The sequence below is a fragment of the Sorex fumeus genome, unplaced genomic scaffold (assembly GCF_029834395.1).
Source record: "Sorex fumeus unplaced genomic scaffold, SorFum_2.1 ptg000226l, whole genome shotgun sequence".
Taxonomy (NCBI): domain Eukaryota; kingdom Metazoa; phylum Chordata; class Mammalia; order Eulipotyphla; family Soricidae; genus Sorex; species Sorex fumeus.
The window spans coordinates 309,215-324,749 of record NW_026606283.1 but is presented as its reverse complement, the minus strand read 5'-3'; the positions used below and the strand labels follow the sequence as shown (position 1 = coordinate 324,749).

Genomic DNA, 15,535 nt, shown 5'->3' with positions numbered 1-15,535 from the left:
TTTCTAAAAAATGACTTAATAATGGACAGAATTAAATGCACAGAAGTGGAAAAGTTCTTAAAAGTGGCGAATGGAAGCTCTGGACCCAGATTTTACCTGTGCCACTGCGGAAGTTTAGCCCCTCGGTACATCACTCTCAAGAGGCTGCAGTTTTTCACGCATAGGACTAAATGATAACATAAAGCAACTTTTCTCATAGTCCGCCCAAACGCCACCCAGACGTGTTCACTGTGTGTCTGTGTCTTCTTGTAGATGCCAGAGGAACAAGCATTCTGTGTTTTAGTGAAAATCATGTATGACTATGGTTTAAGAGAGCTCTACAAAAACAACTTTGAAGATCTTCACTGCAAGTTTTATCAGTTGGAGAGACTAATGCAGGTAAATAAAAGCAATCTTTTATCACTTAGGGATGTGTTGAGTTTTGGACGAGTTTAGTGAAATTGATATAGACAATAATGATTTGCCCGTGTGTAATAGAATTCTGTGGTTTTATTTCGGACCAGTCTACACTGATTTAATACTATAAAATATTTAACTATGTGGGCATTTAAGAATCTCCCCCCTTTTTGGAGGAGGTTCTAAGGCTACGTTTGGTGGTATTTGGCCATGTGGTACAAAGAATCAAGATCGGAGCCTTGCAAAAGTAAGCATGCAGTCGACTCATTTGTAGTATCCCTCCAACTCTATAAAGTCTTCAGTTTTTAAGTAATAAACTTTGAAATTTTTTGAATTGCTGAGTATTGTTTGTAGCACAGCGGTAGGGTGTTTGCCTTGCACGCAGCCAGCCCGGCAGAAGCCAGGTTCGATTCCTCCTTCCCTCTCGGAGAGCCCAGCAAGCTACTGAGAGTATCTCGCCTGCACGGCAAAGCCTGGCAAGCTCCCCGTGACATATTCGAGATGCCAAACACAGTAACAACAAGTCTCAAAAAATGGAGACGTTACTGGGCCCACTCGAGAAAATCAATGAACAACGGGAGGACAGTGACAGTGAGTATTGTTTGTTAAGATATTTTCAGAATAAATAGAAATACTGAAGAAATTTATATTAATTAGTGCTAGTGAATGGCTGGAGTGATAGCACAGTGGTAGGGTGTTTGCCTTGTGCACAGCCTGCCTGGCCAAGTCGGGTTCAATTCTTCCGTCCCTCTCGGAGAGCCCAACAAGGTACCGAGAGTATCTCGCCCGCGCAGCAAAGCCTGGCAAGCTACCTGTTTGTATTCAGTATGCCAAACACAGTAACAATTGCCATAATGGAGACATTACTAGGCCCGCTCGAGCAAATCGATGAACAACGGGAGGACAGTGCTACAGTGCTAGTAACATTCGAGTCTATATAGAGAGATAACTTTGAAGGTTAAGAGAATTTTAATAAGAATTTAAAACACCTAAAATATTGTAACATAGGGGCATAATAAAAACTTTCACTCTCTTAATACTGTTGTAACCATTTTACTTCAATAATAAAATAAAATTTAAACAACTCCCAAAACTTTCACAAAACAATCTCCTTATCTCAAACAATATTGTTACATACTGTTCTGTAGTTCATGTGAGTAAATGTGTGAGAAACTTATTCTTATATATTATATGTCAACTCTTACCTAGTAAGTAAAGGTTGTGACTAGGATAAAATTATTGACTAGTGCTAATAAAAAGGAGTCAGCAAGTGTCTGAGATTCTGCCTGAGAGGCTAAACTTTAAACAACTACAGATTTTTTTGCAGCATATTTTTACGTAACTGGCTGTGATCAATTAATTGTAAACTCAATTAATTAATTGTAATTTTCAATTAATTGAAAATTAATTGTAAAAAAATAAATTGTAAAATTGGGGCTGGAGCGATAGCACAGCGGGTAGGGCGTTCGCCTTACAAGCGGCCAACATGGCCGACCCGAGTTCGATTCCTCCGCCCCTCTCGGAGAGCCCGGCAAGCTGCCGAGAGTATTCGATATGCCAGACACAGTAACAACAAAGTCTCCAATGGAGACGTTACTGGGCCCGCTCGAGCAAATCGACGATCAACGGGAGGGCCTTTACCTTTACCTTTATTTTTATGACTCTTGATAATAAGGGATTGAGAACCCAGGAGAAATGTGAAGGATAGGCCTGCAGCAATAGCACAGCGGGTTAAGCATTTGCCTTGCATACGGCCAACCTGGGTTCGATTCCTAGCATCCCATATGATCCCCCCAAGCACTGCCAGTAGTAATTTCTGAATGCAGAGCCAGGAGTAACTCTTGTGCATCACCGGGTGTGAATCGAAAAGAAAAAAAAAAGAAATGTGAAGGATATACATGAAAGGGTTGACTCCATACTGTGGGGAGAATAGTGAAGAAAGTGATAGTACCACGGATTGGGCATTTGCCTTGCACTCAGCCGACCTGGGTTCGATCCCCCGCATTCCCTGAGTACTGTGATTCCTGAGTCTATATAGAGAGATAACTCTGAAGGTGTGTGTGAGTCTCTAGTGTATGGGAGTAAATGTGTGAGTAAACACTAGAGCCAGGAAGAACCCCTGAGCACTGCTGGGTGTGACCCAAAAGGAAAAAAAAAAGAAAGAAAGCTGGTGTGGGCAGCAGGAGTAGAAAGTAGCGGTTGGAGTTCACTGACTTGACCTGTCAGGAGATCTAGGTTTTGAAGGCGGGAACAAGACCCTCGGGTGACTTGGGAGACTGCCATAAGGGAATAGACCATTTTCTGAGAGGTTAAGGGAAGCTTTAGGCTGTATAAATTCACAATCATAAGTTTATCTGTCTTCAAGATCAACCTTTTATTCTGAGGTTCTTTTATTAAAGTCCATGTTGTCAAGTATAATCTCCTATCATTTCAAGGACTTTGTTTCACAGTTATCTTTCTTTTATCCTGCAATAGCAATCTTTTTTTTGTTTTCTCAAACTGTTCCATCAGTATGCAAATATATGGTTGTGTTTTTATTTTTTTTTTTCTTTTTGGGTTACACCCGGCGATGCACAGGGTTACTCCTGGCTCATGCGCTCAGGAATTACTCCTGGCAGTACTCGGGGGACCCTATGGGATGCTGGGAATCGAACCCGGGTCGGCTGCGTGCAAGGCAAACACCCTACCCGCTGTGCTATCGCTCCAGACTCTATGGTTGTGTTTTTAAAATTGAAAGGAAAAAATAAATAAATAAATAAAATCGAAAGGAAGCATAGCAAAATTTTTAAAAAATTCAAAGGACAGCTTTAGCAGGAGGAAGGAATATAAGAAGTTAGAAGACCGCAGACATGAAGAAGAAATAAAGGGGTGAGCAATCTCTCATGAATTCTAATCACAGTGACAAAAGGACACGGGAGGGGGAAGGGTTGTGTGAAGGCCTGCCAACTATGCACATTAAAAGCAGTTGCTTGAAAGTAGCTTTGAAAATCAAATAAATAAACTTGGATGAATGGCCCATTTAGGTACCGTGTCTTTATAGAAACCCAGCCACCTTTTTCTGTTAGTATTTTCTGTGGTTAACTGACCACTTGGACATCCCGTTTTGTAACATGGGACGGTCACATCTGGATGTTTTTCAAAGAGCAGCTGTGCGAGAAATGTTGTGGGTTTTGTTGTTGTTGTTAGGGAGAAGGTTATAAAAACAAAGCTAATGTATAATACATAATGTATAATACATAATGCTTATGTATTTTTGTCTTTGAATTATGGGAATAACTATACTACTGCTTTGTACTTTGCCTCATGCTTTTGAAAAACAATTTCTTATGTAACTGGGAGGGTGGGAGAAAATAAAGCTAGCAAAAAGTGTTTTTTAAAACCATTCAACCGAGCATTCACGGCCACGCGGCCTCTTATTGTCTACTTCTCACTCTCAGAGAACCCAGCAGGCTACCGAGAGTCTCCTGCCCGCATATATGCCTGTAAAAGTGATTGGAGGCTGCCCCCAAAAGCCTCCCTCCCTCTTGGAGAGCCCGGCAAGCTACTGAGAGTATCCCGCCCACATGGCAGAGCCTGGCAAGCTACCCATGGCGTACCCGATATGCCCAAAACAGTAACAATGACAGTCCTCATTCCCCTGACCCTGAAAGAGCCCCCAATATGCCATTGGGCTACACTAGCACGTGACAGGGATGAATGGAGATGTTACTGGTACCCGCTCCAGCAAATCGATGAACAGCGGGGTGATAGTGATAGTGACAGTGATTCAACCTTAGGGGCTGGAGCAATAACACAGTCGGTAGGGCGTTTGCCTTGCACATGGCCGACCAGGGTTCGATTCCCAGCATCCCATAGGGTCTCCCGAGCACCGCCAGGAGTAATTCCTGAGTGCATGAGCCAGGAGTAACCCCTGTGCATCGCTGGGTGGGACCCAAGAAGCAAACAAACAAAAACAAAAACCATTTAACCTTCTATGTCAAATGCTTTCAGAATTTCTGTTCTTTGACCCTTATGTGATATATACATACACAGATAGGAAAGACTTTGAAAGTTTGGTTGTTTGGGGTTTTCTGAGTGCCACAGACTGTACTCAGGTGAGGCCGGTACTGAGTGGTCTTTCTCTGGCTGGTTAGTTGCCGTGGTGGCTGTTGTGACGAGCTGGAGGCAGTAGAGTCCCGAGGCTTCAGGTGTCCTGTTGAAGCAAGGCTTCCCCAAACGGTCCCAACAGGCCAGCTAACAGAGACTATCTCTGCTTTTTGTTCAGAACAGGCTTTTCAACTCCTTGACTTCCGGTCACCCCCGCATCCTCATCTCCTGTCAGATGGTGCTGGGAATGCTGGCGGAAGCTGCAAGTGATCACAGGAAGTTGGTCCTGAGTGACCGCCGTGGCCAGAATTAAAGCTGCGGGAGTGTTTGTCTGCTCTGACGTTTGTCCGTCTTCACTCGCAGGAGCAGCTGCCGGACCTGTACGCCCATTTCTTCGAGCTGAACCTGGAAGCTCACATGTACGCCTCCCAGTGGTTCCTCACCCTCTTCACTGCCAAGTTCCCGCTCTGCATGGTCTTCCACATCATCGACCTGCTGCTCTGTGAGGTAGGGCGCCACCCCACTTCCAGCCTTTGACCAAAAGGGGAAGTCACTCTCACCTCCAAGGGTCGGTTTTTGTAGTCTTCTTGTTTCCTAGGACATTAGGCCATGAAGACTGGCTGAAAACAATGGTGAGAAATGAAAATATTAGGGCACGTGCAAGTCCTGCAAAGCAAAAAAGGTCAAAATGAGGGCATTCAAAGAAAGATTGTATTTACAAAAGCTTTTATTTGTGTGTATTAAGAATCTTTAAAGGGGCTGGAGCGATAGCACAGCGGGTAGGGCATTTGCCTTGCACATTCGATTCCCAGCATCCCATAGGGTCCCCCGAGCATCGCCAGGAGTAATTCCTGAATGCAGAGCCAGGAGTAACCCCTGTGCATTTGTGCATTGCCAGGTGTGACCCAAAAAGCTAATAAATAAATAAATAATCTTTAAAGTTAAATAAATTGAGAGTCAGGATTTTTTTTTTGGATTTTTGGGTCACACCTGGAGATGCTCAGGGGGTCTCCTGGCTCTTCACTCAGGAATTACTCCTGGTGGTGTTCTGGGGACCTTATGGGATGCCAGGGATTGTACCTGGGTCGGCTGCTTGCAAGGCCAGGCCTACCTGCTGTGCTATGACTCTGGCCCCAAGAGTCAGGATTTTTTTTATGGTAATGCTGTCAGACTTGAAGAGCAAATCCCCAGGCGGGGGTCGTAGCTCAGGAGAGAGCACACCTGTGGAATGTGTGAGGCCCCATTTTCATCCCCAGCAATACACACAGATCCACAGTCTGTTTCAGTCACCCTATGAATTAGAAATTCAAGTCAGACTTTATTTATTTATTTATTTTCCCACTTTATAGACATTAAAGTTTATTGTGTTTTATAACGAAAAGTCAATTTACAGGAATATTTAATAATTATACACATAATAGATGCAGATAATTCAGCAATAAAAGCTGGAAACTTTGACACTTTCAATAATGGATAGAGTATTAGGCAGAAGTTCAATAAGAAAATAAAAAATTGAGCAACACTGTATAGCAGCTATTCTAACAGATACATATAAAGTACTGCCAAACAATAGCCAAAAAGACTATTGTTTTCTCTCTTTTTTTGAGTTTTTTTTGTTTGTTTGTTTTGGTCCACACCTGGCAGTGCTCAGACTTACACCTGTATTTACACTCAGGGTTCCTACTCCTAAAAGGCTCATAGAATTTAAATGGGCCTTCTCTGTTAGAAATTACAGCATTTTAATGATTATTCTTAATTTCAGTTTTATTATTAAGTTAGTGAGTAAATATATTCTCACTCCTGATAGGCTCAGGGACCATATGGATGCCAGGAATAGAACCTCAGTTGGCTGTGTGCAAGGCAAATGCCTTTCCCACTGTACTATTGCTCTGGCCCCAAGAATATACATTTTTATAAAGTATATAGCAAACCTCCTGATTATACCCTGTTCCATTTTCAAATGACCATAAAAATCTTACTCAATTAGGAGAATAAAAGTAAGTAGTACTATCTTCTCTAAACATGGTAAAATCAAAATTTTAAATTATTACCAGAAATAAAAGGGCAAAAATATGTCCAAAGTGAAACAGCATACTTCAAAATAATTCACAGGTTAAAGGAGAAGTCGTAAAATACTTTGAGTTGCACTGTAGCACTGTCAAGTCAGATTTTTAGTGGGGACTGCCTGGAGAAAAAAGTAAGTTTTTTTGAAGTAAAAAGAAGATAAAATGTGGATGCTGGGTGATACTTAACCTGTGTTAGTTCTCAGCCTGCAATGGCTGTACTCAGTCTGTGTGAGCCCGGCTGGGCTTTGCTCTTCATAGTCTGATTGACATTTGAACAGCCCTGAGGGTAGCTCACGCACACACGCCTGTTAAGCATTTGGACCATACTTTGGTAAAGGAGGATTGAGGGACTTGTCAAGGGCCAGAAATTTCCAAATTCTGACTCCCTAGGGACCAGAGAAGTAGTGCAGGGGATATTAAGCAAAACAAAGCAGAAACCCACAAATTTCAAATATGTCATAAATACCCAAAGAACCTGATTGAAAACATGCAAGGTAATCAGCACTCCTAGTTCACTTATAAATTCGTCACTAACACACCTATTCAACTTAACCAGAAAGAAAAGTGCAGTATTAAGAGCTAAAACCTAATTCAAAATAAAACTAGGGTGTTCACAAAAGAAATCTAGAGTCTGTAGTGAAAACTCTACTCTGCCCAATTGTCCAGATCAGTCATGAGTCCTCAATGTATTATTCTTTGAAAGTAAAAATTTTGTTCCCTTCTAAAATCTTAAGTTAACATAGATTGTTTTGATAAGCATTCCCAGGTCTTAGTCATTGCATACAGAGCTGAGTTTGGTGTTTAATTGTACTCATAAAAATGAGGAAGTGGGGTATGACATTTTAACAGCCTTTTTTTTATATAGGAGGAGCCCACAAATACTTATTAGCACTGTTTCTCATTCTTGGCTGAATAATATTCTTCTGGATGGTTCTCTGTGCTCGAGAAAAGAAATGGTGACAAAACTGTGCTTCTCATTTCAGTGACGCTGGATTTGGTAGAGTGGCACCTCTCTCTAGCTCACTGCAGTGTGACTTCCTAAACTTCCCTCCCCCTGAAAGACGCCACATCTGACTTTGAGCTCTGTCCTTGGATCCTTTCATTTCTTATGAATTCACAATTTCTCCGAAAATGTTTTCTTGCAGGCACTGAATTTCTATTGTCAGTTTCTAAGAAAATCAGCAATGTTTCTGGCAGGAATAAAAGTAAATTTATAAGCTTTCTCATCACTTGTCAAGTGTAGTCATCAATGTTTGAAAGCCCTTAATGCTCATTAAAATGAATAAGTGCGTTCCATGTGTTACTTGCCTTTCCATCAAACCTATATCCTGTAGCTGGTCGAGGAAGATCTTTGGGTTTCAAAACATGGAGTGGGTCGGAATCATGTGTTGCAGGGACCAGAGAAGTAAATGCTAACATCCTGTCACAGAGTAAAGTAACTCTTTGGAATAAACTTTATTGGGAACAAGATTGTAGTTACTTCAGGATCTTCATTCTTTCCACTAACTCATCTTTGTCAGAGGATTATTTTGCAAAGGAAATTTTTAGGTAAACTTCTATTTCCTGCCTGTCTGTGTTTCCTCTTTACCCCTTTCCTTCTTGTAGTTAATATTTATGTCAAAGCTATACTTTCATATGTAATAAGATACTCTAAAAATAACAGAATCATTCCTAGGTGTTTGCTTTGGTATAATCTCCATTTTCAGAAAATAGAAATCCTCATGGCTATGGTTTAATAACAAATGGAAGATTAGAAAATTCCCAACAGAACTAAGTGCTCATTTTTCAAAGTTCAACCTTCAGACCAAAAAAAAAAGTCTAGCTTCTACAGAATCTTCTTCTCAAAAGTCCTATTGTACAGAGAAAAAGAAAGACATTGAGTTTGAGACTTTAATCTTATCCTAATCTAATTGCCTATTTTCCTCAGGTATGTGCTGATAGGATTTCTTCTTCCATGAAGTTAAGAATATGGAGTTAATTTAGTAGCAAAAAACTTTCAGACATTGACAGTGCAAAAGTTCTAGGTATTAGTAGATTTTTAAAGGTGTTTATTAGAGCTGAATTTATGAAACTTGAATTAGTATTTCAGTAAAAAAATGGATGCCAAGAGGGTTTTGAAACTAGTTTGAAAACACATTTTATATTGAGGTGAATGGAACGCTAGTGTTGTTATTAGCCAATAATTTAAATGAATTTAAAAAATTAAAAATAAAACTTTCTATAGTTTATGTCTTATCTCTGTGTGGAAAGATAAGAAAATGACTAAGAGTACTAACAATTATGGCAAAGGAGCAGAGAGGTAGTACAGTGGTAGGGTGTCGCCTCGCTTGTGGCCCACCAGGGTTAGTTCCCCTATGTCACATGTGGTCTTTTGAACACCCCCAGGAGTCAACGTGAGTGCAAAGCCAACAGTAAGCCCTGAGTTCTGCCAGGTGTGGCCCCCAAACAAAACAAAAATAAAAATAATTATGATACAAAGATCATGATAACCCACCAAAAATAAAACAGTTCTTTTTATTTATTTTGGGGTTTTTGTTTGTTTGTTTGTTTTTGGCTTTTGGGTCACACCCGACAGCGATGTTCAGGGGTTTCTCCTGGCTCTGCGCTCAGGAATTATCCCTGTTGGTACTCAGGGGACCCTATGGGATGCCAGGGATCAAACCAGGGCCAACTGCATGCAAGGCAAATGCTCTCCCTGCTGTACTATTGCTTCAGTCCCAACAGCTCATTTTAAAGGATTTTTTTTTATTGAAGTATAACAGGATAAAAGAAAATGACCAAAAATTAGTGTAAAATTTCGCAAAGTGCATCCAGTATTGTAACAGCCACCGCGATGGAAATCAGCAGGAATAAACTTATCTGCAGGCCAGGTCTTTGTCCCTTCCCTGCCCCACCAAAGAATAATCACTCTCCTGTCTTTTCATTTTAATTGTTTCTGAAGTTTGTATGAATTAAATATAAATTATACAATATGAACTTCTTTTCATCTAGCTTTTCCATTCATCATTATGTTTATAAGATTCATTCATGTAGGGACTGGAGCGATAGCACAGCGGGGAGGGCATTTGCCTTGCACGTGGCTGACCCGGGTTTGATTCCCAGCATCCCATATGGTCCCCTGAGCACCACCAGGAGTAACTCCTGAGTGCAGAGCCAGGAGTAACCCCTGTGCATCGCTGGGTGTGACCCAAAAAGAAAAGAAAAAAATGCAGGGGGGTGGGGAATACTATTCCATTCTGTTGGGGCTGGAGTGATAGCACAGCGGGGAGGGAGTTTGTCTTGCACGTGGCTGACCAGGGTTCGGTCCCTGGCTTCCCATAGGGTCCCCCAAGCACTGCCAGAAGTAATTCCTGAGTGCAAAGCCATGAGAAACCCCTGTGCTTTGCCCAGTGGGACCCAAAAAGCAAAAAAAAAAAAAACCATTCTGCTCCACCCAACTCAATAGTAGCTCTTTCCTTCGTTTCTCATTTTTTTCCATTAACTAGCTAAGTTTCTTTTTTTTTACAACTCAGCATTTATTGGGGGTGGGGGGAGGGGAGCATGAAAATGGCAGGAAACACAACAGGGACAAATGAACCGAGGTGAAAGGCTGCCACAGGGTCTCCTGTTGTCCGCGTCAGAGGCCTTGTACCTGCAGCACAGACGCCGAAATGACAACCCCGAAGTCAAGGAGATCCTCTCAGGTCATCCGTGTTCACACACTCATTCTTTCCTCAGTAAAATTCACTTTAAATTAACTTATCACGTGGGGTCTAGAGCGATAGCACAGCGGGGAGGGCGTTTGCCTTGCACGCGGCCATCTGGGTTCGGTTCCCAGCATCCCATAGGGTCCCCTGAGCACCGCCAGGAGTGAATGATTCCTGAGTGCAGAGCCAGGAGGAACCTCTGAGCATCGCCGAGTGTGACCCCTCTCAAAATAATAATAATAATAATTAAAAAATTAAAAAATCAAGTTCTGGGGTCCTAGCCCTAGCACAGCGGAGAGGGTGTTTGCCTTGCACGCGGCCGACCCCGGTTTGATTCCCGGCATCCCATAGGGTCCCCCGAGCACCGGCAGGAGTGATTCCTGAGTGCAGAGCCAGGAGGAACCCCTGTGCATCGCTGGGTCTGACCCAAAAAAGCAAATACTAATTAATTAATTAATTAATACGTAGAGAACAGAGCAGTCCTCTTCCTGCGCACAAGCTAAGTTAAAGAAAAATGCCGAGAGAGATGCATCCCCATTTGTTCTTTATCTCCTTCCATACCACTCTCCCCCCATAGAACCTCCTGGAGATACTTCTTCCTTAAACCCAAAATTTTAGCCCTCGGCCTTAACAGAAGTTTCATTCGGTCTCCGCTCGTGACTCAAGCAGAAGCAGTGTTCCCAAAGTGCTCTTTTCTTCTGTCTCCTTTCCGAAGACATAAGGAAAACAGTCTTCCCTTTAGGCTTTGACAGGATAACTGACAGATGGTATTTGAAGTTGACTCTTCCCAGATAGTTCAATTTTTAGAGAATCAAATATATTCCACTTTATATAGTAACTTGATATTTCATGAAACTTAAGGAAATCATTGACCCTTCAAATGAGAGTGTATTTCCTGCCTCTCCTGTTCTAACGATGAAAAAAAAAATCCTACAGTACTACACTATCTGATTGAATACCACCATGTATTAAATGCCTTCAGGCCATTTTTTTAAAGCTATAACCAGTATTCCTGGATGTGCCCCACCCCACCACAAATGGAAGAACTCTGCTTCCTGCAACTTTGAGAAGAGTAGTCATGTATTCACTCAGCAAACAGTTGTCATATTCATTCTAAAAGCTTGTCACCTTTTAAGTCTGGGGATTTACCAGTGTGGTGCTGGCCTTTTAGCCTCCTCTCCAACTTCTGAGCTGTGCACTTTCAATGGGTGACTTTTACAGTGTTTGAATTGTTTCGATTTTAAAAAATAGCTTCTGGAGTCTAGGCAGCACTTGTTTATTACACATTCAGTTATGTAAGACCCGCAACTCGCTTCCTCTAAGACACAACCCCAGAAATATGGTTAACTAAAGTCCCCACGTTTTAAAATGTTCTGAAATCTAAGAAGTGCTGGTTTAACTTTGGGGGGTACTTAAATGTGGGGGCTGGAGTGATAGCACAGCGGGTAGGGCATTTGCCTTGCATGTGGCCCGACCCGGGTTCGATTCCCAGCATCCCATATGGTCCCTCGAGCACGGCCAGGAGTAATTCCTGAGTGCATGAACCAGGAGTAAGCCCTGTGCATCGCTGGGTGTGACCCAAAAAGCAAAAGAAAAAAAAGTACTGAAATGTGTAAAATACTGACTTTAGGCATTTGACCTAAAGAAATGTTAATTAACTAGTATGTTAATTAACAGTAGCAACAAAGAATTATATTTCCAAAATGGAGTAGTTGATTATCTAGATATAATTTTTTGGGGGTGGGGTGGGTTGAGTGAGGTGGGAAGCATGAAACAGGGAATGTTCTCACTTCTCAGCACCGTAGCACTGTCCTCCCGTTGTTCATCAACTTGCTCGAGCAGGCACCAGTAACGTCTCTGTTGTAAGACTTGTTGTGACTGTCTTTGGCATTTGGAATACGTCAGGGGGAGTTTGCCAGGCTCTGCTATGCAGGCGGGATACTCAGTAGCTTACCGGGCTCTGCGAGAGGGATGGAGAAATCGAACCCGGGTCGGCCGTGTGCAAGGCAAACACCCTACCCGCTGTGCTATCGCTCCAGCCCTTACTTTGGAAATTCTGGAAAGGAAAAGAATAGTCCCAGGTCATTAATTCAGAGAAAAACAAAAGGGAAAGAGCCAGTGATATTTCCCTGTATTTTTAGTGTTGGTTCTAGGGGTAAAAAAACTTGGTTGGTTTTCTCCCCCCTCCCCCCAAAGGCTATTTTGGTAGACGTTAAGGGAAGGTTGGGGGGGGGGGGGGCTCAACAGAGCCGAGATGACTGAAGACCCAAACTTCCTCAGCAGCAGCGGCTAGATCTGGCTCGTTTTGCAGAAGTGTTGCAGCAGGACAAATTCTGGTTAAAAATAAGCAGGTGTTTTATTTAGGCGAGGAAAGCAAGACAGAGTCAGAGCGAGCAGTTAGTTGTCAAGGAGGGAATGAAGATGAATCTGCATTCTTTCAGTACAAACGGTGTGAGTGTTTTGATAAATGATAGGAGTAGTAAGTAATGCTGAGCATACAACCCTGTCTTGCAACTCTAAAACTTCTCCTTTCTGGCTAAGAATATTAAAGTTTTTTTGGTGGCTGTCACGGTGCTCAGAGTGGAGGTACTGAGGCTGGTGTTCCGAGGAGCGCCTTGGGCTACACCAAGTGTTAGCATAGGGGAGGAAAGGCTTAAAAAGGGTTAAAAACCAGGCTCCGGGGGCTGGAGCAATAGCCAGTTTGATTCCCAGCTGGAGCAATGCTGGTTTGATTCCCAGCATCCCATATGGTCCCCCAAGCACCGCCAGGAGTAATTCCTGAGTGCATGAACCAGGAGTAACTCCTGTGCATCGCCGGGTGTGACCCAAAAAGCCAAAAAAAAAAAAAAACCCAGGCTCCCAACCACCCCAGTTTTATCCCGATCCCTTAAAATAGGTGGAGGGATGGGTGGCCGATCATTGTATGGAACATTTTCAAACGTGAAAGCTTTGTAACTATCTCATGGTGGTTCAATAAAAAAGAAAATATATATATATTTTTTTATAAATATATCTTATGATATATTGATATTGATATATTGATATAAGGTACTCCTACCTTAAACAAACTTTTTTTTTCCTTTGGCAATTAAAAAAGATCAGGGCCTCTTCGTGGTGAAAAATAAGTATTGGTAAAGGGAAATGTGTGATATTTGCATGACCGAGATCTAAACCTGAAAGCTTTGTAACTTTTCCCTCAGTGATTCAATTAAAAAAAAAAAAGATCAGGGCTAGAGAGATAGTACAGCTGATAAGTGCTTTATTTGCTCAGGGGAGTGATCCCTGAGTACAGAGCCAGGAGTAAGCCCTGAGCACCACTAGAGTGGCTCCTCTCAAAAAAAGCATTTCAAAAAAAATTATCATTATTATTATTATTTGCTTGTTTTGGGTCTCACCCAGCGATGAACAGGAATTACTCCTGGCTCATGCACTCAGGAATTACTCCTGGCGGTGCTCGGGGGAACATATGTGATGCTGGGACTCGAACCCGGGTTGGCTGTGTGCAAGGCCAATTCCCTACCCGCTGTGCTATCGCTCCAGCCCCTCAAAATTGTTATTAAATAAGCAAACTTGAAATATTCTACTTTTACATGAATGATGTATTAGAATGGTTCTCTTATATGCAAGCCAAAATGTGCTTATAAAGATTGCATATTTTGGACAAATACTTTGTGTAATTACGGTGTGGGAGCATGAAGGTGACTGGCTGTCCTCACCTCTCTTCTTGTGCTCTGCAGGCTGAGACAGATGGCCGCCTAATAGGAGGCTTGTGTCTCTCTCTGAAGTCTTCCAAGATACGGCGCTTGGGCTGTCTGCTACGATGCCGTTGCTATAAACTGACCTGGCTGAGCCGTAGGTCAGCACTTAATGGGCTCTATTTCAGATAGTCACAATATTTGATATTGGAGGCAGAGAACTGACCCATATTTTTGTAAGAATTCCAGTTGGGGTGGCGCCGTGGTAGAAGCTGAGAATAAACTAGACACAAAAAAGATTTTGATACCGAACTAGGGTTAACATTTTTTTTGGACTCATCGTGAGATAGCTACAAAGCTTTCATGTTTGAGCTTCAGTCATACAATGATTAAATACCCATCCCGCCACCAGTGCATATTTTCCGGGCTGGAGCGATAGCACAGCAGGTAGGGCGTTCGCCTTACAAGCGGCCAACATGGCTGACCCGAGTTCGATTCCTCCGCCCCTCTTGGAGAGCCCGGCAAGCTACTGAGAGTATTCGATATGCCAGACACAGTAACAACAAGTCTCCAATGGAGACGTTACTGGGCCCGCTCGAGCAAATCGACGATCAACGGGAGGGCCTTTACCTTTACCTTTAATGTCCCCAGTTTCCCCCCACACACATCCTACCTCTCCCTCTGCCTCCACAGCAGACAATTTCTCCCATACTCACTCTCTCTACTTTTGGGCATTATGGTTTGCAGTACTGAGAGGCCATCACGTTGGGTCCTTTGTCTACTCTCAGTACACGTCTCCCATCCCGAGCGATCCCTCCAGCCATCACTGACTCAGTGGTCCCTTCTCTATCCCAGCCGTCTTCTCCCCCAGCTCATGAGGCAGGCTGCCAGCCATGGAGCAGTCCTCCTGGCCCTTGTCTCTACTGTCCTTGGGTATCAGTCTCATATTATTTTATTTTATGTTCCACAAATGAGTGCAGTCCTTCTAGGTCTGTCCCTCTCTTTTTGACTCATTTCACTTAGCATGATATTCTCCATGTCCATCCACTTACAAGCCAATTTCCTGACTTCATCTTTCCTAACCGCTACATAGGGTTGACATTTGGTAGGTCAAGAATAACAGAAACTGGAAATTTCCTCTACTTTAACCTACAGGTATGATGAAAATATTAATGTATTAGAGGTGAGCTGGTCACGGTCACAGTCCTCCCGTTATTCATCGATTTGCTCGAGCGGGCCCAATAACGTCTCCATTGTGAGACTTGTTGTTACTGTGTTTGGCATATTAAATACGTTGCTGTGCAGGCAAGATACTCTTGGTAGCTTGCCAGGCTCTCCGAGAGGGGTGGAGAAATTGAACCTGGCTTGGCTGGGCTGGCTGTGTGCAAGGCAAACGCCCTACCGCTGTGCTATCGCTCCAGAGGTGAGCTGGTAAGAGATAGGAATTCCTCATCCAGACTGTCTACTGTTCAGTTCCATTATTGCCGTGCCCTGGTGATCACGGTTATATAATGGATGAGGTCTTTTTCAGTTCACTTGCTGAGTCTGTTTTGTGTCTGGCAAACTGTGTCCCAAAATCTCCCTCACTCAAAATTTCTTTCAAGTT

General features: G+C 42.8%; 1 protein-coding gene across 2 annotated transcripts in view; it reads left to right on the top strand.

Moving 5' to 3' along the window:
- RABGAP1L (RAB GTPase activating protein 1 like) overlaps positions 1 to 15,535 on the top strand; it is a 393,084-nt gene that overhangs the window by 230,220 nt on the left and 147,329 nt on the right. For both annotated transcript variants that reach the window (XM_056108612.1, XM_056108613.1), the window contains exons 16-17: positions 253 to 378; positions 4,846 to 4,989. In XM_056108612.1, coding sequence (XP_055964587.1) covers positions 253 to 378; positions 4,846 to 4,989 — 270 coding nt within the window. The remainder of the gene's footprint in view (positions 1 to 252; positions 379 to 4,845; positions 4,990 to 15,535) is intronic.